This window comes from Macrobrachium nipponense, chromosome 14 (genome assembly GCF_015104395.2).
Source record: "Macrobrachium nipponense isolate FS-2020 chromosome 14, ASM1510439v2, whole genome shotgun sequence".
NCBI classification, from domain to species: domain Eukaryota; kingdom Metazoa; phylum Arthropoda; class Malacostraca; order Decapoda; family Palaemonidae; genus Macrobrachium; species Macrobrachium nipponense.
In genome coordinates this window covers 55,752,165-55,778,691 of record NC_087207.1, presented here as the reverse complement: position 1 = coordinate 55,778,691, position 26,527 = coordinate 55,752,165, and the positions used below count along the sequence as shown (strand labels likewise).

Sequence of the window (26,527 nt, the reverse complement as noted above, 5' to 3'; positions counted from 1 at the left end):
CGTAATTACATTTATTGTGAACATTAACTCGCGTGTGAATGCCCACATTAAAATGGGTTATGTATTGTGAGTAACGTATAATTTACAACCGAACTTCTTGTAAGTTTCGTAAAGGCCAATGCTAACTGCTCCGATGGGAATTGGTAATGCTTTCAACTGCTTGTCATAGATTAGATCTGTATTCATTCTTAACTATTCTTCTTCTTCGTTTATTCTTGGTTAGTCATGAGAGATGCGTGGGAGGCTTGTGGATATGGTAACGAGAGAGAGAGAGAGAGAGAGAGAGAGTTTAACCAATAACAAAAATGATTATTCGTTAGTTCACTGCTTTCCACGAGAAAACATTATAATCGATAAACAGATAAATATGTAAAGTTCCAATTTAGTTGAATAAGTAATTATTTAAAGTTCCACACTGGCAAACTGATAAAGATTTATGGTTCAAGTTTAGATAAAAAGATGAATAACTGCACGCAGTTTCCACACTGGTTATAAGCTGCCTTGATTCAAGAGCCATCAACATGCAGTAACAAAAGGAAATTAAGATAATAATTTAGTAATTCAGTGCCATAACGAATAAACTCACAGAAATATTATAAACAGTGAATTGCATTTCGTTTTAAGTAAATTTCGAAGAAGTTATCATAACAGAATACTCTTATATCTTGGTTCAGAAGCTGCGTAATTAGGTGGATATTTACCTATGCCAGTATATTATAGCAGTGTAGGGCGTTCGCCACTGAATCACGGATGCGCCCATTGTCCAAGGTCCATCCATATATGGGCGTTAAAGTGTAACAGCTCTGCGGCGCCCAATCAGATCAGGAATGCCAACATTGCCGCCAGTCCTTAGACTTGCATTTTTGGGTGTTGTTCTTACCGTAATAAATAAATAATATCCCAGTATCGTATATGAAAATTATAATTAGAAGGTTTATATATATATATAATATATATTAAATTATATATATAATATATGTATAATATTCTATATATATATAGATATAGTAGGATACTCGCACGCACACACACACACCACACACACACACACACACACACACACACACACACATATATATATATATATATATATATATATGTATATATATATATACATATATTATATATATATATATATATATATATATATATATATATATATATATATATATATATGCAGTTGTATTCCACATAGGAAAATGAAAAAAGGTATATCTCAGAAAAATGCCCAACAGTTTCGTCCTCCAATGGACCTCTTCTTGGAGCGTTTATTAATAAACGCTCCAAGAAGAGGTCCATTGGAGGACGAAACTGTGTGGGCATTTTCTGAGATATACCTTTTTTCATTTTCCTATGTGGAATACAACTGCATTACTATATCTTCGTGCCTAAGAAGATTACCAGTACTATATATATATATATATATATATATATATATATATATATATATATATATATATATATATATAACACATTTATCATTTATCACTTTTTTTTCTTTAATAATAAATAAAATCGCTTCTTTCTAAGTCAATGGCACCCCTGTGGGCTTGTTCCGTATGAATAGACTTCATCTTCTGAGTAATATACACACATATATACATACATTCATATATATAAACACATACATTCATACACACACACATATATATATATAGGTATATATATATATATATATATATATATATATATATATATATATATATATATATATGGTCACCCTACAAGTACTGACCACACCCAATAAAAACTCTCCAAAAACATACCTGACTTTTCCTTCCGACGAAATCAAACAACAGAAGTAGCCGATATTTTCTGCGTCAGCGTAGTAACTATTCACTCGAACTATCGGTGTGGATAGCCCGATAGTCACTATAATAGTAAAAACGGCAAGTAGCTACTCGGCCTATTCATGCAACACTTGTAGCATCCCGTTGGCTGGCAATTGGGGCATTCCATACCCAAATGTCGTACAGCTTAATACTAATACTATATTTAGATGCATATTCAGTGAATATTTCCGGTTAGGTGATTATTTTTCTGTGTTCAATGTCCTTATCTTTATCAAGTTCTTTGTTTTCTTGTCTCTTGGCTGGGCCTTATGCCAGTGCATTACCACAGCGCCCCTTAAGAGAGGGAAGGCTGCAAGAACCTGGAGATATAAAGGGTAGAAGAGAATTCCTAAGCCTTATTCTCTTCTCTCTCTCTCTCACTTTGAGCTTTTTAAAAAATAATTTCTTCTTGTAGTTGGCAGCCATTTTGTAACTCAGGTCATTGAACCGTTGAACCACCGTATCAGAGAGAGATTACCACCTTCAATCTCATTTATATATATATATATATATATATATATATATATATATAAATATATATATATATATAATTACACTTTGGATAAATCAACAAAAAAAAAGCAAAAAATTATCATCAGGATAACAATCCCACCCGAGGCTAAAACGGATCGAGTTCTTGCACCTGTTACAGGCTCTTCAAAAGGCACTTCTCTTCTTAGAACTGAGCTGAAACTGAAAATTCTTGCCTCTGTCATAGGCTCTTGATAAGGCACTTCGTCTACAAGACCTTGGAACTGGGCTGAAAATAGTAGACCACTTGTCTTTGCCACAAGTTCATGAAAAGACACTTTATATAGTAGACCTGACAGCTGGGCTGAAGCTGATAGACTTGTTTGCCTTTGTCATTTGTCCCTCTTAAACTTGAGAGGTGGGATTGGCGTTGCCAGACAGAGTTCTGGCATTGTTTAGGGCCTCTCAGAACAGCTGTTCATTTCAGTGGGTTCAACTGCAATGAAACTGATAGATATCTTCTGAGAAATGGCGTAATTTTCAGTTCTTAAGACATCTTTGAATTCTTTATGGAAGTATAGTCTCCTTTCATTTATTCAGGCTTAAAAGATTAACTTAATTCGGCTTCTGAAGAGATTCATTACAGGTTTAAGATACCTACTGGTGTCTCTGAGCTACGTGATGCCTGACAGGTAAGTTCGTCTAACACACGCGCAGTGAAAAACACACACGTGAGACTTTACACAAACCTATATTTTCGTTGAAGAAAAATCGATGGAAGAAGAATGAGAGATGGAGAAATAAATGAAGAACATAAAGAAAGTGACTAGAAAATAGAAAATAGATACAGAACTGGTAGGTACAGAAGGTAAGATATAGACATGCCAGGAAGCCCATAATTAACTAACAAAACAGTAATATTTGCATTCTCAATGGATGAATGATGTTTCATCTTCTGAGACAGCGTTTTTCATCGAGTATTCAATGCAGAAACGCTTAGGAAAGACAAGTCATGCGAGGATGAATGATCAAGAGTCAAGTCATAAAATTCGTGAGGGACGAATAATATGTTTATCTGCTTCCTACACATAAAACTTCCTTCGTCATCCTAGCTTGCAAATTTTGACGCTGCCAGGCTTCGTGCGTCTGGCAGAGGTGTGTCACTGTCTTCTGTTGTTCCGCTGACAGAAACTTATCGCTAGATCCATTATCTGGATTTGGCCACAGACAAATATTTACATTAGCATCTATAACTTCTTTAAGCTTATTTTACATAAAAGTATACATCATATTATATATAGCTATGATGTTATGCAGTATATCAAGCCGTCATAGTAATTTGGCTGGCTCGAGAGAGAGAGAGAGAGAGAGAGAGAGAGAGAGAGAGTTCCCCTTCCATATGATTAATTTTGTATTTGTGTGTCTTTTCATACAATTTCCAAAACATCCTGAATTTTAGGAGTACGATTAAAACCAAATTAACCCCAGGTAATTCAAAGCCCCAGTCAAGTAATTTGGTTTTGGATTAAGCTGGCCTTATGCCAGCGCGAGCAACACTGCTTCGAAGACTGTAAAAAAGTCAAGGATGTATTTTTGTTGTTTATTAATGTTAGTTATTACCGGACCACCAAAATATATTAATCATAGTGGATAGAATCAATACGATTTGAAAGAAAAGTACTACACTAAGGAACATAAAACAGGTGAAAGCAGTTAATATTCAATTTATGAACTCTTCTACTTACGAGTGTTTGAATGTATGAGCGATAATAATGATACAATCAAAACAAATAATTAACTACGAATATTTTTTCCCGGAAGTTAACCATCTCGTGGAGGTCCGGAGACTAGGTAGACCAAAGACAGACTCGTAACAGACCAAGTTCTCGGGCAGAAACATCTATACTTCCATGGATGTTGGGGGCGGGGGTGGGGTTTAGGCAATGCAAGTCATAGATTCCTGCTGGTAAAGACGACATCCTGTTTCCTAGACATGTGAATGACCCTGTTGTCGAAATCTGGTAGTAAGTCGATGGTCTTTCCCTCTGGTGGACTGATCGTGAAATTCTGCATGACGGTGGCTGTGAATATCATCAGTTCCATGCGCGCGAGAGACTCTCCCACGCACGATCTCTTACCTGGAAGGTGGAATGGAATTCCATGAGAATGGCGAGTTTTTTTTTGCTTGGTAAATGGAGATGATAAACTACATGAATTATGAGTTTTTTGTCTGGAAAGTGGTATTAAATTCCGTGTGAATACTGAATGATGGAAACTAGACTCAACCTGTTTGTGAATGGAAATATATTCATGGGATTATAGCTTTTTCTTTTTGTTCCCGTGAGAGAGACAGAGAGAGAGACAGAGAGAGAGAAGTAGTGAAAGAATGATGAAGGCCTCTGGATCTCGGAATAACCTACACAGGGATGATAATGATCAATGTATAAACAGCTTATCGGCATTTTGAAAATGATTTCATCTTAGGGAATTTGGTTAATAACTTCCTCTACACTGTTACGTCATTATACCTTGCTTCTGCCACACTTGTAACCAGTCATGGATTACATTGTGCCTTCGAAGAGCCCTTGCAACGTTGTTTATTTGACGGCATACACGCTCAGGCGGCCTACACATATACATCTGTACACGCATGCAAAGAAACACAAATGAGAATAATTCCTCTTTCGCCATCAGCGAAAATAAAGTACCTAGCTATTTACCTGTGCCAAAGGGCAGGTAACCTTCCTTTCTCATGACGAACTTTCCTTCTGGACTAAGCCAGCGTTCAGGGAGGAACAAATCAGGCTGGTCCCAGTACCTGGGATCGAAGTGGATAGACGCTGTTACTGAGGTGACCATACTTCCCTACGGGAAAAATAAAGAAGAATTCGAACCATGTTACAATTATCAAAACATGTGTTTGAACTTCAGTTATTGACTTGAAATTCAAGCTTCCGTTATAGGCTGCTGAAAAGCAAGAGCCTGTGCCAGCACAAGGCTGGCTTCATCTAATCCCTACTTCAACTACTACTACTTGCCTTTAAGCAAGGGCGAACAAATCAGACTTTTGTAAATGGTATATATTATGTTGCTGAAAATAATTCTTACCTTCGGGATCTTATATCCAGCTAGAACCATGTCCCTGTCTGGGCAGTGAGGTAGGCCTACGTTGGTGAGACTAGACATGCGAAGGACTTCGTTGATTACGGCCTCAGTGTAGGGAATCCTTGAAGCAGAGGGAAGATTCAGTTATCTAGCAACTACGAAACAAATCATGAACACAAGCCTGTCTTAAGACCGGATTAGCAACTATGAAACAGATCATGAACACAAGCCTGTCTCAAGACCGGATGAAAGAAAAGCATTGGGTAAGGGTTAACGACTCTTCATTATAAAGGGAAAAAATCTGCAGCGATATGGTACTAATGACAACGGATTAAAAATAGGTAATCAATTCCCAGTTATCATAACGTTTGGTATTTCACAAGACAGGAGCGTTAGGCCTACACCCCGTCCTTTATCTCTCTCTCTTTATCTTTTAGTTGTCCGTAAAAGAAAACTATTGTGCCGGATTTGCCTATCCGTCCGTCCGCCCACACTTTATTCTGCCCGCCTTCAGATCTAGAAAACTTCTGAGGCTAGAGGGCTGCAATTTGTTACGTTGATCATCCACCCTCCAATCATCATACATACCAAATTCCAGCCCTATAGCCTCGGCAGTTTTTATTATATTTATGGTTAAAGTTAGCCATGATCGTGCTTCTGCCAACGCAATAACACAGGCCACAAGGGCCGGCTGAGATTTTCTTGGGCCGCGGCTCATACAGAATTAAACCGAGACCGGCGAAAGATAGATCTACATTTTTGGTGGCCGTGATTATAAGCTATACAGAAAACTCGATTACACCGAAGAACCTTTTTTTTTTTTTTCTTTCTTTTTTTTAGCTACCTGGGTTTGTCCTCCAGCGTCACGAGAGTGCCACTTGGGACGGCACTGTCCAGCTCCTCTTGCAACTTCCGCTGCTTATCCGGATGGGCCGCCAAGTAGAGGAATATCCACTTCATGGTGTTGTAGGTCGTGTCACTGCCGGCAAAGAGCGCGTCGAAGAGCACGGCCCGTAAGTCAGCCTCTGCAGAGTCCAGAAAAAAAAAAACGTCATCAAAATAATCAAGCAACATATATACCAACTAATGAACGCAGAAAGTTAAAGCCAATATGTTTTTGACTTTGGTGAGGTGCTGGTCAGATTTGGAAGCCTTAAAATCTAAGATAGGTCTGTGAGAATCACGTGAAAACACAGTAAATTAGCTAGGCCCATGGTGCTGCTGAAATTGATAAACTACCATTGCAGTGAAGTGCGTTTACACTTACCTTTAGGAGACTCATAAGCAGACTCCTTTAAACCAAATGAATTCATCTCAAAAGGGAAGCAATGCTCTATAAAGCTCTTTTTCTTAATGGAGGTGATTCAAAGTTTGTTTCTATGGAAAAGTAAAAGTAGGTAGATAACTCCTACCTAAAAGATGGCTTGGAAGGAACTTGTTAGAGGAAGAAGATCGAGAGGGAGACAGAGAATTAGATGGCGAGATAAAGTTAAGGAAGATATAGAGACAAGAGGTTTGGTGGAGGATGATGCCTTTAATAGACGCCAGTAGAGGGGGGCTAAGTCAACCGACCCCATAATGTGGGAATAACGGTGGGAAAGAAGATATATATATATATATATATATATATTATATATATATATATATATATATATATATATATATATATGTATGTATGTATGTATGTATATATATATATATATACATATATATATATATATATATATATATATGATATGTATATATATATATGTATTATATATATATGTATGATATATATATATATATATATATATATATATATATATATCTATATATATATATATATATACGTGTGTATGTGTTTTGTGTGTGAACAGATTAAGCGAAGCAAGGACAATAACAAGGAATAGAAGGACGATAAATATAAAAGGTGAAGATAAACAAAAGTGAGGAAACTACCATGACGAACGCCCTCAGCCTCTCCCGGATTTTCCTCCCTGTCCTTCATCTCCAGGAGGTAGGCGTCGATCAGGTCCTTCGGGTCGTCAGGATTCAGGGACTCTTTGTGCTCTTCGATCATCTCCTGCAGGAGGAAAAGTTTTCCCCTTATAATAAGAAATTGTTAATGAAAATCTATATAGTAAGCATGAGTTATATACATATATATAGTGATAGACATATATATGAGTATCTTTTGAATAAACTGTGCTTCCATTAAGCTCCTTCAAACATAGAATTAAACCACCATCTACCTGGAAAAATTCATGGAACTTGTCTACAATTTCGATAAATTTATCCACTTTGAAAAGGGCGCGAAAGACGGATTTCGGCAGAACGGTGCTCGTCCATGGCAGCATGTCAGACACTATAACGTTGTTGGTCGCAGGAATGGAGTCCGCTATCAGCTGCCGCAAGTATCGGTGCTTGGGACTCTTAATGTCGAAGTGTTTGTCTGGTGATAAAGGTGAAAAACATTAAATTTTGAAGCACCACTTTTTTTCCCCATTATATTTAAGCTGTTTTTCCTTTAAAGATTCGCTCGAGTTTAAGGGAAGGATTTTGTGTTAGGACTCAGACTTGCTTATGGTAAGCCTTGACGTTGACGCCTTATTCACAAATGTTCCTTTAGAAGAAACTGTACAGATTATTTTTTTGAATAAGACCTTTACCAATAATGACACTGTTTCACGGTTTTAATTATGACAATTTCAAGAAACTTTTAACCTCGGTGGTGCAGGACACTGCTTTTATTTTTAATGGTAAAGCTTATGTGCAGGGTGATGGCATGGCAAAGGCAAGTACTCTTGGCCAGGTGCTGGCTAATATTTTTATTATTATTATTTCAAGGGGGGTTTGTGGGAAGGGGGTGAAATGTAAAAATCACTGAAAACAACAGATTTAGTGTCTAATCCATAGTTTTCAAGGTTGCTGAGATGAATTGTGACACTCCTGATGTCCTTCAAGTCAAATTTCAGCTCCCATAGGGAGAGGGGTGAGAAGAGGTAGGAAGAGGGTGACATGAAAAAATAACCGAAAATGACAGAATATAGTATCAAATCCATACTTTTTGAGGTGGCTGAGATGAACAGTGACACTCCCAATACCTTAGAATCCAAGTTCAGCCCTGATAGAATAGGAGGGGACCAGTGAGTGGGAAGTGGGAGGGACGTTGGAGACATGTAAATATAACCAAACACTACAGATATTAGTGTTTAATCCATAGTTTTTGAAGTTGCTGAGAAGAAAATGATACTCTTAATGCCATTTGAGTCCAAGTTCAACTTGATAAGAAATGGGGGGGGGGGGGGGGGGGGGGGGGGGGGGGGGGGAAGGTGTAAAAAAAATGTAAAAGATGACAGACATTAGTGCCTAATGCATAGTTTTTGAGGTCACTGGGATGAATATATACTCCTGATGCCCATTAAGTCCAAGTTCAGCCCCAATAGGAACAGGGGGTGAGAAGTGGTGAAATATAAAGTGTCAAAAGTGCTGGACAAGGTAGCTGAAACAACTATCCTAATAGGGAAGGGGGAAAGTGAGAAGGAGAGAGAGAGAGAGAGAGTAAGAGGGAGAGGAAGTGAGAGAGTGGAGGGGTCTGGGAGGAGAGAGAGAGAAAGAGAGAGAGTTTATCGGTTGTCATTCAGAGTTTTCCCAGGCAACCCCAGGTTGGTCAACCAGTACATATATATACAAGACTAAAAAAAATGCTAATTTAATGCTTAATATCATCTGTTTAAACTGTCTACTATGAGATTCAGGGTCTCTGTAACACGGTTTTTTCGCAATAACTTTTTATCTATGCATTTCATAAATATAACGCTTATTCAGAATACACATTATATCTACACATAAATTCTGACTGTATTCTGCATTACGTAAGTTGAATAAATTTGGTACTTATAATGTAAAAGTGACTATTTTCGAAGACAGGCCAACTTACTCAGAGAAAAGGTTCCGAACACACTCGTTACGCAACTTATGACAGCATTTCTTCCCTTTTTCTCGATGGCTGATTGGCTATACGTAACGAAGGCTAGACCTCTGGCAACAATGACATAAACATTTAAATACAACCAAAGCAGTACACCTTTATGAACTCTGAACCTCTTCACTGATAATTGTCATAATAAACAAACCAACAAAATATGTTAATAAATACCAAACCACTTTGATTATTAATCTAACTACCAAGATAAGTGTCCTAAGAAATTACAGTCTACTTTATATGTCACAATCAGATTGACAAGATGTAGGGAATAGTTGGTAATTTTCAGAGACATAGTAGACAAGCTTGATTTGATAACTGCTATATCCAATGTCAAGCAATTTATATTTATTGGTTATCTACCTATTTACTGAAAAAAAATAGCTGGTACCGTATTTTGGCTTTAAACCTTCACCAATAATTATCGTGAGAATGATGACTACATGAGGCTCCACCCAATTTGGCCTCGTTATAATTCAGGATAACACTGAAGGCTATCATGGGCATTGTTGGATTAGAAAATTTAACTTCTGGCTATAAAAACTCATTTCTCGAGTAGTTGTAAGAAGTGCTAAATGATCCTCAAGAATCCCAGCAGTTGGCCTAAACGTTTACTGCTAATACTACTGCTGCGGCGGCACTACTGCTACAGTAGTATTACTACGCTAGCACAGATACCCCTCCCACTTCTATGTATCGTTCCGCCATTCATAAAGTCTTTATATTCAACACGGTCGTACGGCCTAAAGAAGAAGAAAAAAATTATATCGGATGATCCGTTGGTCTGCTGGAGATTTTAGCACGTATAGGCTTGTATTTACTTTGGATTAAAATCTTATTTTAACAAAAATAGTTATATAAAGACTGTTTACATACAATCTCTCTCTTTCCCTCCCTCTTGGTGGCATAGTGAATAGTAAATGGAAATGTTCAAAATCCTGAATGACATTACAAGTATTATAATCACATTACGCTGAATACAAATCAGACCATAAACATTGGATTTAAACTAGAAACTGAATAATTACCTATTCAGGCTACAGTAAGTATGGCCACGGGCTTTTTCTTGACTGTATAAAGTTGTAAGTCGTAAGACAAATGCAGTTTTGCAACCACGGGGACAATTCCATATCCTGTTAGCCATTCTTGACTGCTATGGGTTTCAGAGCCGATGAAACAAGGTGAATGAGTTTCTGTCTCGTGGATGGGCGGGGCAACATTTCGTAAAACGGTGTGTTTACCTTGCTTACGTAATGAATGTTTTTCGACTCTTGGCTCGTTATCATTGGCCATGGCGTCGGCTAGATAATTTTTACTCTATAAAAATCAAAACTATCGGGTTTAGGTTATTGATAATGGTGAAAAAATATGTGTGTGGTTCTACAATAAACACATCCCAACTTTCAGCTACAGCTTTGATAAGGAGCAAAGTCCAAAAAACCGTGTTACAGAGGCCCTGAATCTCATAGTAGTCTTCTTCATCTAGTTCAATCATAATGGTATCTTCAGTCATATATCAAGTATGACCTTCTATGGTTTTTAGTAACACCTCCACTTAACGAACCCAAAGATTGTAGACTTCCTTACTTATCTGCTACCATATAGTGGTTATTTTTCCCTATGGCACCATTTCAAATGTGATACATTTTAAAAATCTTCTCTTTAAAATGAATGTCGAGTTTAAAGTATAGGGCTTATAGTTAAAGTTAGCAGCTACGACGTGGAATTGTTTTTAATTCAATATGTCTAGAAAATAGTCGAGTGCAGTCTGTTACGGGTAAGGTCTTCCTATCGTAAAAGGCATTTTCCATATTATATTACGAATTACATAATTTCAAACACTATACGAAATAGGCTAATGGTTTCCGTACTCGCAGTCATTTTCCAGATGATGTTCATGATGACGAAGTTCAAAGCCTCGGCGATGGGCCGCGCCTGGCCCTCTTGCTCCTTCAGGGCCTCGACGAGAATCTCGGCCTGTTCTTGGACTGCGTCCACCAGGCGGGACTTGCCCATGCCGAGGTCCCGCAGCTGACGCAGGATGAAACGGCGGTTGGTGTGCCAGATGCCACCGATACTTCCGGAAATACCTGGAAAGAGCGCGAAAAAAAAAAAAAAATTTAGGATTAAGGCAGGTTATAGGTAGGGACTCTCCTTAGCGTGGGAGGGTCTGAGGTGACGAACCCCAAGGGAATCGTCAAATATACCCAGATATTCCTGGTTCTAGAAGCAAAAGCATCAGACCAGTAGGCCTTCTTCAACTTAGGGCTGTGTCACATAACCTCGTTTTTTGGCATATTCTGTCATCATGCCCCAGCGGGAGGGTCTGAGGTAACGAATTCCGGAATCGTTAAATATGATATTCCTGGTTTTGACGGAAAAGCATTAGACCAATAGGCCTTTAACTTCTGGCATATTTTGGCATCTTGCCCCAAATCTTGCACAAAGAAGGCAAAACTGAACGTAAAACTTCCCTTGCCCGAAAGATACTTGAATGATTTGCTTAGATGGGACTAAATCTCCCCGCAAATTCTACTCTATCCCCAAGGTAACCATCTGAGTAACCACAATAAATGATTCTATTCTCCAGCGGAAAATAGCACTCACCATAAGCAGTACCTTCGAAGAGTTTGAATATTTCCATGTCAGGTCTGTCGATGTAATCCGGACCGTTGAAAATCTGCTTGACCAAATGGTAGTCGTGAATGAAGACTTGAATTCTGCTTCCGAACTTCCATCTGAAATTGGAGGAAGCAGAGACAGTCGCTGGTGATCGACTCCTTTTGAGTCTTATTGTCGAGTGAAAACCTGGTTATAAATGAGGGCCGAGAATAATCTGATGAAATGAAAGATGAGGAAAATTTGGTGAAAGACGCGATGAGGAAACCTGGTTCAGGAAACCTTCAGGAAATTAGTAAAATTTTGAAATATGTTCTGTGGAAAATATTGGACAACACCCTTATAAAAATGTAATGTCTTTGCAAAGCTTTATGACAAGAAAGAGAAAATCCAAGGAAAAAGAAAAAAATCAAAAGGGGAAAAACAAAGAAGTGTATCTAACTTTCGAAAACTGGAGAGAATAAGAATTAAGAGAAAACAAATGCAGGCAAACAGTTCCAAATCTTGGTGAGTTTCTCCCCTAGAGCCGGAAAGAAATTCACCGAGAAGTGTATAGATCTAGGATGCCTGACTTCCAAATTTTAGGACTCACATGTATAGGTCACCGAACTCCTTCTGGAAGTCCTTCAGGATGTCGTCGATATACTTGGCACTCGGGGGAACGTAGCCGATCACAGGTAAGCCCCATCGTCCTGTTTAAGGAAGACAGCCATGCTCAGGACAACATCTATTACAATAACTAGGTTGCAAATAGTACTATCAGTAATACTAGTATTACCTAGCACTATAACGAGGTTACTATCAGTACTACCAGTAATTCTAGTACTATCTAGCACTATAACTAGGTTACTAATAGTACGAACACAACACTAGTACCATCTAGGGCTCTTACTATTCTCTCGATCAACTCAGTTGCCATGAGGCTTGTTTTCACCTGTCTTTTTCTGTCTGTTTGTTTGTCTGTCAGTCAGTGAGTGTGACCGGTTCCAGGTGAATCTTATGGAACAAGAACACTCGCTGGCATAAGACCAGCTTAATGATCTTCATCAGTATCAACAGCAACAAGAACAAGATGAATAACCGACTAATGATTTATATCATGATGCGCGACTCACTTCTAAGTCTATAAAGTGTATTCCACGTAATTCATTCTTATTTTTTATTTGACTCACCAGGGGGAAGTCCCGGGGGCCTCTTCAGCGCTACCCACAGGAGGACGAGGGAAGTCACCAGTAAGAACAGTTCGATGAGCATCTCTTAATCTGAGGCAGTTGGACAGCTTAAACTGTAATAGAACCTTTTATATATTACGTAGTACTTACATAATTAATAAGTAATATATTGTGGAGCATCATCACAAAAACTATCATCTGTAATACAATTTATTGATATTCAGGACACGTTGCCACGTGTGTACAAGTTACTTCACCACTAAATAATTTACGGATATTTCGGATATGTTGAAACGCATTTACTTAGTTGGATCATCCTGGATAATTGTACTGATATTCTGGATATGTTTTCACGTGAGAGCGTAAATAGCTAGCTTATCGCTGGGTAAATTATGGATATCTAAGATACGTTATCATGTTCGTATACATAGGTTAGTTCCATGGAACTGTAAACATGGAATGGAGTCTGGACATGCACGAAAACGCCGTGCGCAGCATGCCGCCATTGCAAAGAGTGGAGAGAGCTATATGTTATCATATGGCCCCAGTGACGCATAAACGTAATGACACCAAAAAAGACATTAGTGCTTCGCCATTTACTGTACAAACTTCACAGACAGATTCTCTAAACAATATGGCATCTCTTTTCAGAAGTAAGTTCAGTTTTTACACGCGTTTTAGTCAGAATCAGCAATGGTAAACATACAAAACAACACACTTTCACCCATGGGTCATGCTGTCATGGCTGTTGTAGGTACTACTTCTACACTTGCCAGTAAATCTTGACTTGAGGTGACATATTGTGAGACAAGTCATGCCTCCAGCTGTAATCAGTAAGCATTACAGTTGCAGTCATCGCAGATCATGCTACTGAATTGCTTGTAATGCAGTTGATTGCACTTAAATAGTGGGCATTTACTACTTCGATTTACGCTTTTATCACGTAGCCAGGTTCCACAGTCAGGCATTGCAGGGTAGAAGAATTCGCTAGAAATGCAATAAACTTGTTCTTTTCAAGGAGCGGTTATATTCAATGTTACGAGTTCAGCTTTTTGTACATTTAGCATAAAATTGTCTACGAATTCTGTAATTGAGTGGTAAGCCAGCCTGTATCACAATGCCCACCTCGCCAAACTGGAGTGTAATCTGTTAATTTTCTATGACAATATCTTGTCATCTCCCTATGACATTTGTTGCATTATGTTAAAGTAAATTTAGTAGTACACAATATTCAATCTGTTAATTTCTGTTTACATGATAATACATTTAAAATAGACCTAAAATTATAAGTAACATGACTTGACTTAATAAAGTGATCTGTAAAAATCACTCATTTTATCAACAAGTGTGTTTCATTTTGTAATGATGACTGATATAAGTAAGCAATAAGCATAAGTAAACATAATTACAATTTAAAAGTCAAGTCCATTGTGTCATGGTGATAGAGTTAATCCCTTTAGGTGACACAGACTGGATAGCATGGTGATAAGACCTTGGTAGTGCATAAAATGCAAAGTAGGTAGAGTATAAAGACTTTAATACTTAAAAGGATATTAAATATAAGGGGTTCAACAGGTTTTAGTGGCAATATTTATTACACAACATGGCAAGGCATGAAATCAGTCTCAGCACATGGCATGCATGATTATTTCTATTGTAAGATTCCTATATGCATATATACGTGCTTCATTAGGTTCATTGGAAAGTGCTTTTCAAGAGCTTTTAACCGAGGATAGATTTTTTAAAATTTATTTTAAAAAACTGGAACAGTAGAGTAAAAAAGCGACCCCAGGTAAAATTCATATCTGGATATCTTTACGTAAAACACTGCAGTGACGTATTTTCTACATACTTAATTACATGCATCCAAAAGCGATTTTCGAGAGCTTTCCAATGAGCAGATATTTATCAAAATCAGTGGAAAATTAAGGATGACAAAGTGAAAAAAAAGCTTCTGCAAGACTATATGCTTTAATCTTAATTCAGCGTCATCTCCACCCTTTCCTATGGCGCTGCGCAGTGACATTCAGCGTCCATACATTTATTCGCGTATGTGCATTCCACGGTCTCGGTATATACCTAGACCGTGGTCCATTCCATGTTTACATTTCCATGGTTAGTTCATCAATAAATTACGGACATACTGGGTACGTTGTCAAGTGTACCTAACCTAACCATTTCAAGTCCTTTGTCACATAGGTTTTCTTGAATGTCTTTTTATATATGAGATGTATCTTCTTGATATTTTGGCACAGCATGTTTTAGACCCTCCGGTAATTTTGGGCAATGTGATGAAGTACAAGAATTTATTGATTAAAGCATTTTACTACTCTTGAAATTTTTCAGTTTCCTCGACATTGCGTCATAGCAGATATCCTAACACCTGTCCTCGTCTCAAACTTGTGAATGGAAGAGTGTACTACGATATGGCTTTTTGCGTTGAACATATCCAAATTAGTTTATACATGAAAGATTATCTGCATTTCATTGTTTTGAGAGCTTATTATAACCTCATGGCTCATTTATAGTCTATAGATGGGACCAAGAGAAAATTAGAATGGCAGTAGTTGACTGGTTTTCAATGTATGTTTGTTTTGTCGTCCGATATAAGCAAACGTCTGAAGTCATCCATAGCTATAAGTAATACGTCCATCCAACTGTATCAGCTGCGTGGATGTCGCAGTGCATTTGTATTATGGCTGTTCGTTGCATATAATGCAGAGAAGGTAGCCAATGGGCTAAGAATTTCTCTGAAAAGGTAGGGGTTACCTTTAATATACATGCACTGGGACATGACTGAATAATTTTAAAATCCTTTTATTAAATTGACGAATATAGCATTCTTTTCTTTGTTTCCCGTAAAAAAAAAGAAGAAGACGAAAAAAAAGACACCAATGGCGACTAAACCAAGGGGAGATGAATGGCTAATTGTTCCTCCGGTGGCTGACATCGCTTCCTTTGCCATCGGTCCTATAGTACGTAATACACAATGCACTATGCCGGCATATACCATTCTAACAGAGGATAGTCGTATAGCCCAACATCTGCAATATCTTATAATCAAAACTGGCCCACTATACCACCACATTCTCGTGGTAATAAATAAAAAAAAACATATATGTATATAAAACATACAGACAAATGCCTATTTAATAGATACTGAAAAGGGCATGGTTATTGTCAGTAACGTAGTTAGTAGCTACACTCTTCCATTCTTAAGTTTGAGGGGGAGAAACGAGGAGGTGGGACTTCTTTCCTAACTCTTTAGCTAAAAGACAAAGTGTTTCGTTATATCTACAACGATGTTGAGGAAATGGAAAGGTTGAAGGGAAGTTGCCTTGATTAGTCAGTAAATTCTTTTGTTTAATTTTGTTGCCCAAAATTACCGGAGAGTCTGAAAGATGTTTTGCCTAAATAAAGATACAGCTGGTATAGAAAAAGATATTCAAGAAAACCTCTGCCACAACGGGCTTGAAATAGTCAGTAGTTCATCTCATAAAAATGGTCATGTTAATTTTAGATCCACTCATGGTCTTCGTGCACACTTGCACAGTAATAACATCGCGTGACCCCGAAAATCAGGGCTGCCAACAATGACACCAGAACTCTGTCTCATCTTATGTAGTTTTTTTTTTTCTTTCTTTTTTTAACGTATCATTTAAAAGTGCGGATTTTGGTGAGCCCAGATGAGCGCTTGTATTATATATATGATATATATATATATATATATATATATATATATATATATATATAGAATATATCAATATATATAAGCGAATACCACAAGGGCCCCGGAAATGAAAGTCAGGAATCCAAGCGCTTTCGTCTTTATTCAGACATCGTCAAGGAGCTACTGAAGTACAATCGGAGAGGCAAGGCCTCAGGTACAAACAAGATCAGGAATACCAGATGGTTAATTATCAAAAGGGTAAAAATTAAAAGGGATAATCCAGATTATCGGATATCACACGGTCACAAACTTAAACAGATTCTGACCCTAACTGAAATTACAAAGTATCTTTATAGTCCAAAACATGTAAAAACTGAATATAATTAATTTTGTTGCTTATATTTATCTACAACTTTTTTCATTATGAAAGCATCAAGTTTAAATAAACCAAGACTTAAATTTAGAACATTTCTATTATTTGACTTGATAAAACAAGATTCAATGATATTCCTTTTAACGTGTCATTACATGGGACTAAGGCTCTTGCTTGACTCCAGTTAATAGGATGGTCTAAATCTCTCATATGTACAAATAATGCATTCGATATTTGGCCCAGTTCTCACAGAATATTGATGTTGCTTAAGACGCTGTGAAAGAGATTTTGCCAGTCTGTCCGTAATAGATTTATACACTTTTTGCAAGGAATTTCATATATGCAGCCTGGAAGATCTTTAGGAGAATTTTTGATTACTAAACTCTTGACATTAATATTACTGAAAACAACATTTATGTTAAAAAGCTTTAAAATTCTAGGAATATCTAAAAACCTTTCATCATAAGGTAATTTTAGAATGTTATGCTTACTAAATTCAAGTTTGTCATTAGTTGAATAAAATGTTTTTCTAGCTCTTTTCCATGCCACATCTACAAAAGTCCTTGGGTATTAAGTTTCAATGCAATATCATAAATAATTTTAATTTTCAGCGTCAATAAATTGCGGGCTACAGACACGTAAAGCCCTTAGGAACATCCCAGAAAAAACAGAGAATAACATTTGATGGGTGATTGGAGTGTAATGAACAAAAGAGGCAATATTAGTGATTTTCGAAAGACTGAAAAGGTGAAATTTCTATCATTTCTATGGACAGTTACATCAAGAAAATTCAAATTACAATTTCTTTCTTCCTATACAGTAAATTTTATAGAAGGGACTAAATTATTGAGATTATTAAGGAATTCCTGGAGGTTTTCGTGAACTGGCCAAATACAGAAGATATCATCCACGTATCTAAACCAAACTAACTTTTGGGGCAAGATTCTTGGTAAGAGTTTTGTCTCAAAAAATTCCATGTAAATATTGCTAAGGACAGGAGATAAGGGATTACCCATGGCCATGCCAAAACTTTTGTACAAAAATTCCCCATTGAAACAAATTTACTATCTTTGATACATAACTTATGAGACTAATGAGATTTTCTACACTTAAGGGAATGTCATGACGCTCTAATTCCTCTTCCAAATATTCAAGTAAAGTCATCTACAGGCACTTTTGTAAATAAAGAGACAACTCAAAACTAACCATATTAAAATCATAATTCAAATTTAAACTATTCAATTTGTTTATAAAATCAACATTGTTTTTAACATTCGTGTTAGAAATATTTCCTACCAAAGGAGTAAGAATTTTTACAAGCCATTTAGATAAATTATACGAAACTGAGCCCACTGAACTAATGATTGGTCTGATAGGGTTATTTGATTTTATGTGTCTTGACTAAACCATACATGTAAGGTAGGGAGGCGCATTGCGGTTGTAACTGTTTAATTAAATGGGTCCAAGCCCTTCAAAAATGGATTTAATTAATTTGTTTATTAAAAGGGAGTTAACTGTCTGTGTAGGGTCAGACCTCAGTTTCGTATAAGTATCAGTGTCATTTAGCAATATCATTATTTTACTTATAGTCACTTTTATTCATAATTACCACTGCATTAGATTTATCTGCTTTGTCACCTTCACTGTTTCGTCTTCTTTAATTTTCTTAAAAGCCTGGAGAAATCTCACGGGTACATTAGGGGGAGAAGGTTTACTCATAGCACCATACACAACCTTTACAAATATTGATATCATCAGGGCATAGGTTTTGATTCAATTTTTCTAAATAACAAAACGATTTTGAGATGTCGGACACAGTCCAGGTTACCATTAAATACACCAAAGCTTTAACCCATATCCCAAAGCCGCTGTCGTCAGCACTATCCACTGGTTTGTCAGATAAATTAATCATGAAGTCCACGTTGGCATGCTTAGTCCAGTCGCTTTCAGCAATAAGATTTTTCAGCTTGACTTGGGAGCTTCCTTTCAAGACGGTTGCAGCACTTTCTCAATTTTCCATAGCAATAATCCAGCATCCGATTCTTCCAATCAACAGGAACCGTCTGATTAAAGCTATACCGTCTGCTTCTAAGTGTACGGAACGCCAATCATCTACTTCCACTTTTGTGATGTCGATGTGTTTCTGAAGTATGATGCGTTGAAACTCGTCGAAAGGTCGCTCTGCTAGGCGAAGAATTCCTCACTGGTAAAATCGACTTGGGGCATCACTTGCTCGTTCATGCACTTCCGTAGAAAGTTGAGTCGGAGTTTCAGTTTGTGAGCGATGATAAGAGCATTAGAGAAGGATGTCACGAATTAGACAAGGACTCGGAAAATTCAAAGAAAAGGCGTAGAAGTTGCGTGATTGTGGTTTCCATTATGCTTAAAAAATCACAGTAGATGCACGTGGACTTCATAAATAAGCGAATACCACGGGAAATTGAAAGTCAGGAATCCAAGCGCTTTCGTCTTTATTCAGACATCGTCAAGGAGCTACTGAAGTACAATCGGAGAGGAAGGCCTCAGGTACAAACAAGATCAGGAATACCAGATGGTTAATTATCAAAAGGGTAAAAATTAAAAGGGATAATCCAGGATTATCGGATATCACACGGGTCACAAACTTAAACAGATTCTGACCCTAACTGAAATTACAAAGTATCTTTATAGTCCAAAACATGTAAAAAACTGAATATATTAATTTTGTTGCTTATATTTATCTACAACTTTTTTCATTATGAAAGCATCAAGTTTTAAATAAAACCAAGACTTAATTTAGAACATTTCTATTATTTGACTTGATAAAACAAGATTCAATGATATTCCTTTTAACTGTGTCATTACATGGGAACTAAGGCTCTTGCTTGACTCCAGTTAATAGGATGGTCTAATCTCTCATATGTACAAATAATGCATTCGATATTTTGCCCAGTTTCTCACAGAATATTGATGTTGCTTAAGACGCTGTGAAAGAGATTTGCCAGTCTGTCCGTAATAGATTTTATCACACTTTTTGCAAGGAATTTCATATATGCAGCCTGGAAGATCTTTAGGAGAATTTTTGATTACTAAACTCTTGACATTTAATATTACTGAAAACAACATTTAGTTAAAAAAGCTTAAAATTCTAGGAATATCTAAAACCTTTCATCATAAGGTAATTTTATGTTATGCTTACTAAATTCAAGTTTGTCATTAGTTGAATAAAATGGTTTTTCTAGCTCTTTTCCATGCCACATCTACAAAAGTCCTTGGGTATTTAAGTTTCAATGCAATATCATAAATAATTTTAATTTCAGCGTCAATAAATTGCGGGCTACAGACACGTAAAGCCCTTAGGAACATCCCAGAAAAAAAAAACAGAGAATTTAACATTTTGATGGTGAATTGGAGTAGTAATGAACAAAAGAGGCAATATTAGTGATTTTCGAAAGACTGAAAAGGTGAAATTTCTATCATTTCTATGGACAGTTACATCAAGAAAATTCAAATTACAATTTCTTTCTTCCTCTACAGTAAATTTTTATAGAAGGGACTAAATTATTGAGATTATTAAGGAATTCCTGGAGGTTTTTCGTGTGAACTGGCCAAATACAGAAGATATCATCCACGTATCTAAACCAAATAACTTTTTGGGGCAAGATTCTTGGTAAGAGTTTTGTCTCAAAAAATTCCATGTAAATATTGCTAAGGAACAGGAGATAAGGGATTACCCATGGGCCATGCCAAACTTTTGTACAAAAAATTCCCCATTGAAACAAAATTTACTATCTTTGATACATAAACCTTATGAGACTAATGAGATTTTCTACACTTAAGGGAATGTCATGACGCTCTAATTCCTCTTCCAAATATTCAAGTAAGTCATCTACAGGCACTTTTGTAAATAAAGAGACAACATCAAAACTAACCATATTAAAATCATAATTCAAATTTAAACTATTCAATTTGTTTATAAAATCAACATTGTTTTTAACATTCGTGTTAGAAATATTTCCTACCAAAGGAGTAAGAATTTTTACAAGCCATTTAGATAAATTATACGAAACTGAGCCCACTGAACTAATGATTGTCTGATAGGGTTATTGATTTTATGTGTCTTGACTAAACCATACATGTAAGGTAGGGAGGCGCATTGCGGTGTAAACTGTTTTTAATTAAATGGTCCAAGCCCTTTCAAAATGGATTTAATTTGTTTATTAAAATGGGAGTTAACTGTCTGTGTAGGGTCAGACCTCAGTTTCGTATAAGTATCAGTGTCATTTAGCAATTATTCATTATTTTACTTATATAGTCACTTTTATTCATAATTACCACTGCATTAGATTTATCTGCTTTTGTCACCTTCACTGTTTCGTCTTCTTTAATTTTCTTAAAAGCCTGGAGAAATCTCACGGGTACATTAGGGGGAGAGGTTTTACTCATAGCACCATACACAATACCTTTACAAATATTGATATCATCAGGGCATAGGTTTTGATTCAATTTTTCTAAATAACAAAACGATTTTGAGATGTCGACACAGTCCAGGTTACCATTAAATACACCAAAGCTTAACCCATATCCCAAAGCCGCTGTCGTAGCACTATCCACTGGTTTGTCAGATAAATTAATCATGAAGTCCACGTTGGCATGCTTAGTCCAGTCGCTTTCAGCAATAAGATTTTTCAGCTTGACTTGGAGCTTCCTTTCAAGACGGTTGCAGCACTTTCTCAATTTTCCCATAGCAATAATCCAGCATCCGATTCTTCCAATCAACAGGAACCGTCTGATTAAAGCTTATACGTCTGCTTCTAAGTGTACGGAACGCATCATCTACTTCCACTTTTGTGATGTCGATGTGTTTTCTGAAGTATGATGCGTTGAAAACTCGTCGAAAGGTCGCTCTGCTAGGCGAAGAATTCTCACTGGTAAAATCGACTTGGGCATCACTTGCTCGTTCATGCACTTCCGTAGAAAGTTGAGTCGGAGTTTCAGTTTGTGAGCGATGATAAAGAGCATTAGAGAAGGATGTCACGATAGACAAGGCTCGAAATTTCAAAGAAAAGGCGTAGAAGTTGCGTGTGGTTTCCATTATGCTTAAAAAATCACAGTAGATGCACGTGACTTCATAAATAAGCGAATACCACGGGAAATGAAAGTCAGGAATCCAAGCGCTTTCGTCTTTATTCAGACATCGTCAAGGAGCTACTGAAGTACAATCGGAGAGGAAGGCCTCAGGTACAAACAAGATCAGGAATACCAGATGGTTAATTATCAAAAGGGTAAAAATTAAAAGGGATAATCCAGGATTATCGGATATCACTTTTGTAGATGTGGCATGGAAAAGAGCTAGAAAAACATTTTATTCAACTAATGACAAACTTGAATTTAGTAAGCATAACATTCTAAAATTACCTTATGATGAAAGGTTTTTAGATATTCCTAGAATTTTAAAGCTTTTTAACATAAATGTTGTTTTCAGTAATATTAATGTCAAGAGTTTAGTAATCAAAAATTCTCCTAAAGATCTTCCAGGCTGCATATATGAAATTCCTTGCAAAAAGTGTGATAAAATCTATTACGGACAGACTGGCAAATCTCTTTCACAGCGTCTTAAGCAACATCAATATTCTGTGAGAACTGGGCAAATATCGAATGCATTATTTGTACATATGAGAGATTTAGACCATCCTATTAACTGGAGTCAAAGCAAGAGCCTTAGTCCCATGTAATGACACAGTTAAAAGGAATATCATTGAATCTTTGTTTTATCAAGTCAAATAATAGAATGTTCTAAATTTAAGTCTTGGTTTATTTAAACTTGATGCTTTCATAATGAAAAAAGTTGTAGATAAATATAAGCAACAAAATTAATATATTCAGTTTTTACATGTTTTGGACTATAAAGATACTTTGTAATTTCAGTTAGGGTCAGAATCTGTTTAAGTTTGTGACCGTGTGATATCCGATAATCCTGATTATCCCTTTTAATTTTTACCCCCCTTTTTGGTTTTGATAATTAACCATCTGGTATTCCTGATCTTGTTTGTACCTGAGGCCTTCCTCTCCGATTGTACTTCAGTAGCTCCTTGACGATGTCTGAATAAAGACGAAAGCGCTTGGATTCCTGACTTTCATTTCCCGTGGTATTCGCTTATTTATGAAGTCACGTGCATCTACTGTGATTTTTTAAGCATAATGGAAACCACACGCAACTTCTACGCCTTTTCTTTGAATTTTCCGAGCCTTGTTCTATTCGTGACATCCTTCTCTAATGCTCTTATCATCGCTCACAAACTGAAACTCCGACTCAACTTTCTACGGAAGTGCATGAACGAGCAAAGTGATGCCCAAGTCGATTTTACCAGTGAGAATTCTTCGCCTAGCAGAGCGACCTTTCGACGAGTTTCAACGCATCATACTTCAGAAACACATCGACATCACAAAAGTGGAAGTAGATGATCGCTTCCGTACACTTAGAAGCAGACGGTATAGCTTTAATCAGACGGTTCCTGTTGATTGGAAGAATCGGATGCTGGATTATTGCTATGGAAAATTGAGAAAGTGCTGCAACCGTCTTGAAAGGAAGCTCCAAGTCAAGCTGAAAATCTTATTGCTGAAAGCGACTGGACTAAGCATGCCAACGTGGACTTCATGATTAATTTATCTGACAAACCAGTGGATAGTGCTACGACAGCGGCTTTGGGATATGGGTTAAGCTTTGGTGTATTTAATGGTAACCTGGACTGTGTCGACATCTCAAAATCGTTTTGTTATTTAGAAAAATTGAATCAAAACTATGCCCTGATGATATCAATATTTGTAAAGGTATTGTGTATGGTGCTATGAGTAAACCTTCTCCCCCTAATGTACCCGTGAGATTTCTCCAGGCTTTTAAGAAAATTAAAGAGACGAAACAGTGAAGGTGACAAAAGCAGATAAATCTAATGCAGTGTAATTATGAAAAAAAGTTGACTATATAAGTAAAATAATGATATTGCTAAATGACACTGATACTTATACGAAACTGAGGTCTGACCCTACACAGACAGTTAACTCCCATTTTAATAAACAAATTAAATCCATTTTGAAGGGCTTGGACCATTTAATTAAACAGTTTACACCGCAATGCGCCTCCCTACCTTACATGTATGTTTAGTCAAGACACATAAAATCAATAACCCTATCAGACCAATCATTAGTTCAGTGGGCTCAGTTTTCGTATAATTTATCTAAATGGCTTGTAAAAATTCTTACTCCTTTGGTAGGAAATATTTCTAACACGAATGTTAAAAAACAATGTTGATTTTATAAACAAATTGAAATAGTTTAAATTTGAATTATGATTTTAATATGGTTAGTTTTGATGTTGTCTCTTTATTTACAAAAGTGCCTGTAGATGACTTACTTGAATATTTGGAAGAGGAATTAGAGCGTCATGACATTCCCTTAAGTGAGAAAATCTCATTAGTCTCATAAGGTTATGTATCAAAGATAGTAATTTTGTTTCAATGGGAATTTTTTGTACAAAAGTTTGGCATGGCCATGGGTAATCCCTTATCTCCTGTCCTTAGCAATATTTACATGGAATTTTTTGAGACAAAACTCTTACCAAGAATCTTGCCCCAAAAAGTTATTTGGTTTAGATACGTGGATGATATCTTCTGTATTTGGCCAGTTCACGAAAACCTCCAGGAATTCCTTAATAATCTCAATAATTTAGTCCCTTCTATAAAATTTACTGTAGAGGAAGAAAGAAATTGTAATTTGAATTTCTTGATGTAACTGTCCATAGAAATGATAGAAATTTCACCTTTTCAGTCTTTCGAAAATCAACTAATATTGCCTCTTTTGTTCATTACTACTCCAATCACCATCAAAATGTTAAATTCTCTGTTTTTTCTGGGATGTTCCTAAGGGCTTTACGTGTCTGTAGCCCGCAATTTTATGACGCTGAAATTAAAATTATTTATGATATTGCATTGAAACTTAAATACCCAAGGACTTTTGTAGATGTGGCATGGAAAAGAGCTAGAAAAACATTTTGTTTTATTCAACTAATGACAAACTTGAATTTAGTAAGCATAACATTCTAAAATTACCTTATGATGAAAGGTTTTTAGATATTCCTAGAATTTTAAAGCTTTTTAACATAAATGTTGTTTTCAGTAATATTAATGTCAAGAGTTTAGTAATCAAAAATTCTCCTAAAGATCTTCCAGGCTGCATATATGAAATTCCTTGCAAAAAGTGTGATAAAATCTATTACGGACAGACTGGCAAATCTCTTTCACAGCGTCTTAAGCAACATCAATATTCTGTGAGAACTGGGCAAATATCGAATGCATTATTTGTACATATGAGAGATTTAGACCATCCTATTAACTGGAGTCAAGCAAGAGCCTTAGTCCCATGTAATGACACAGTTAAAAGGAATATCATTGAATCTTGTTTTATCAAGTCAAATAATAGAAATGTTCTAAATTTAAGTCTTGGTTTATTTAAACTTGATGCTTTCATAATGAAAAAAGTTGTAGATAAATATAAGCAACAAAATTAATATATTCAGTTTTTACATGTTTTGGACTATAAAGATACTTTGTAATTTCAGTTAGGGTCAGAATCTGTTTAAGTTTGTGACCGTGTGATATCCGATAATCCTGGATTATCCCTTTTAATTTTTACCCTTTTGATAATTAACCATCTGGTATTCCTGATCTTGTTTGTACCTGAGGCCTTCCTCTCCGATTGTACTTCAGTAGCTCCTTGACGATGTCTGAATAAAGACGAAAGCGCTTGGATTCCTGTCTATCATTTCCCGTGGTATTCGCTTATTTATGAAGTCACGTGCATCTACTGTGATTTTTTAAGCATATATATATATATATATATATATATATATATATATATATATATATATATATATATATATATATAATATTCGTATGTGTGTTTTTGTCTCAATCTAGAACATATTTCTAAACAGTCTATACAATAACCGGGGAATATTCTGTTACATACGCATCACAGTCCTAAAACAAACATGCATACTACGTACAAACTTACACATACACACGACTTTATGTATTTTGTGTACGCACGCGTCTGTATGTATAGAAGTGTGTGTGTGTTTTCCGTTCCAGAGGGTTCACAGAAAGCCCGAAAACGCAGTATAACGAGTATAAGAGAGAGAGAGAGAGAGAGAGAGAGAGAGAGAGAGAGAGAGAGAGACTTCTCATTCCTGTAAAATACTTTTTCAATAGTAGTGCTGAAGCCCCGTCTCCCCCCACACCCCCCTCGAGCGCGTAACTTGTCATGAGAGGAGGTTACAAGTGC

General features: G+C 36.5%; 2 protein-coding genes across 2 annotated transcripts in view; one reads left to right on the top strand and one right to left on the bottom strand.

Moving 5' to 3' along the window:
- The window catches only part of LOC135226519 (retinol dehydrogenase 12-like), a 248,483-nt gene that overhangs the window by 205,959 nt on the left and 15,997 nt on the right, over positions 1 to 26,527 (top strand). The gene's annotated exons all lie outside the window — the stretch shown is intronic.
- LOC135226011 (uncharacterized) overlaps positions 1 to 26,527 on the bottom strand; it is a 50,446-nt gene that overhangs the window by 18,430 nt on the left and 5,489 nt on the right. The window contains exons 2-11 of the mRNA XM_064265489.1: positions 13,167 to 13,279; positions 12,587 to 12,686; positions 11,983 to 12,113; positions 11,247 to 11,465; positions 7,643 to 7,842; positions 7,350 to 7,473; positions 6,253 to 6,433; positions 5,412 to 5,529; positions 5,024 to 5,168; positions 4,256 to 4,441 (exon numbers count right to left, since the gene is read on the bottom strand). Coding sequence (XP_064121559.1) covers positions 4,256 to 4,441; positions 5,024 to 5,168; positions 5,412 to 5,529; positions 6,253 to 6,433; positions 7,350 to 7,473; positions 7,643 to 7,842; positions 11,247 to 11,465; positions 11,983 to 12,113; positions 12,587 to 12,686; positions 13,167 to 13,248 — 1,486 coding nt within the window. The 5' untranslated portion in view covers positions 13,249 to 13,279. The remainder of the gene's footprint in view (positions 1 to 4,255; positions 4,442 to 5,023; positions 5,169 to 5,411; positions 5,530 to 6,252; positions 6,434 to 7,349; positions 7,474 to 7,642; positions 7,843 to 11,246; positions 11,466 to 11,982; positions 12,114 to 12,586; positions 12,687 to 13,166; positions 13,280 to 26,527) is intronic.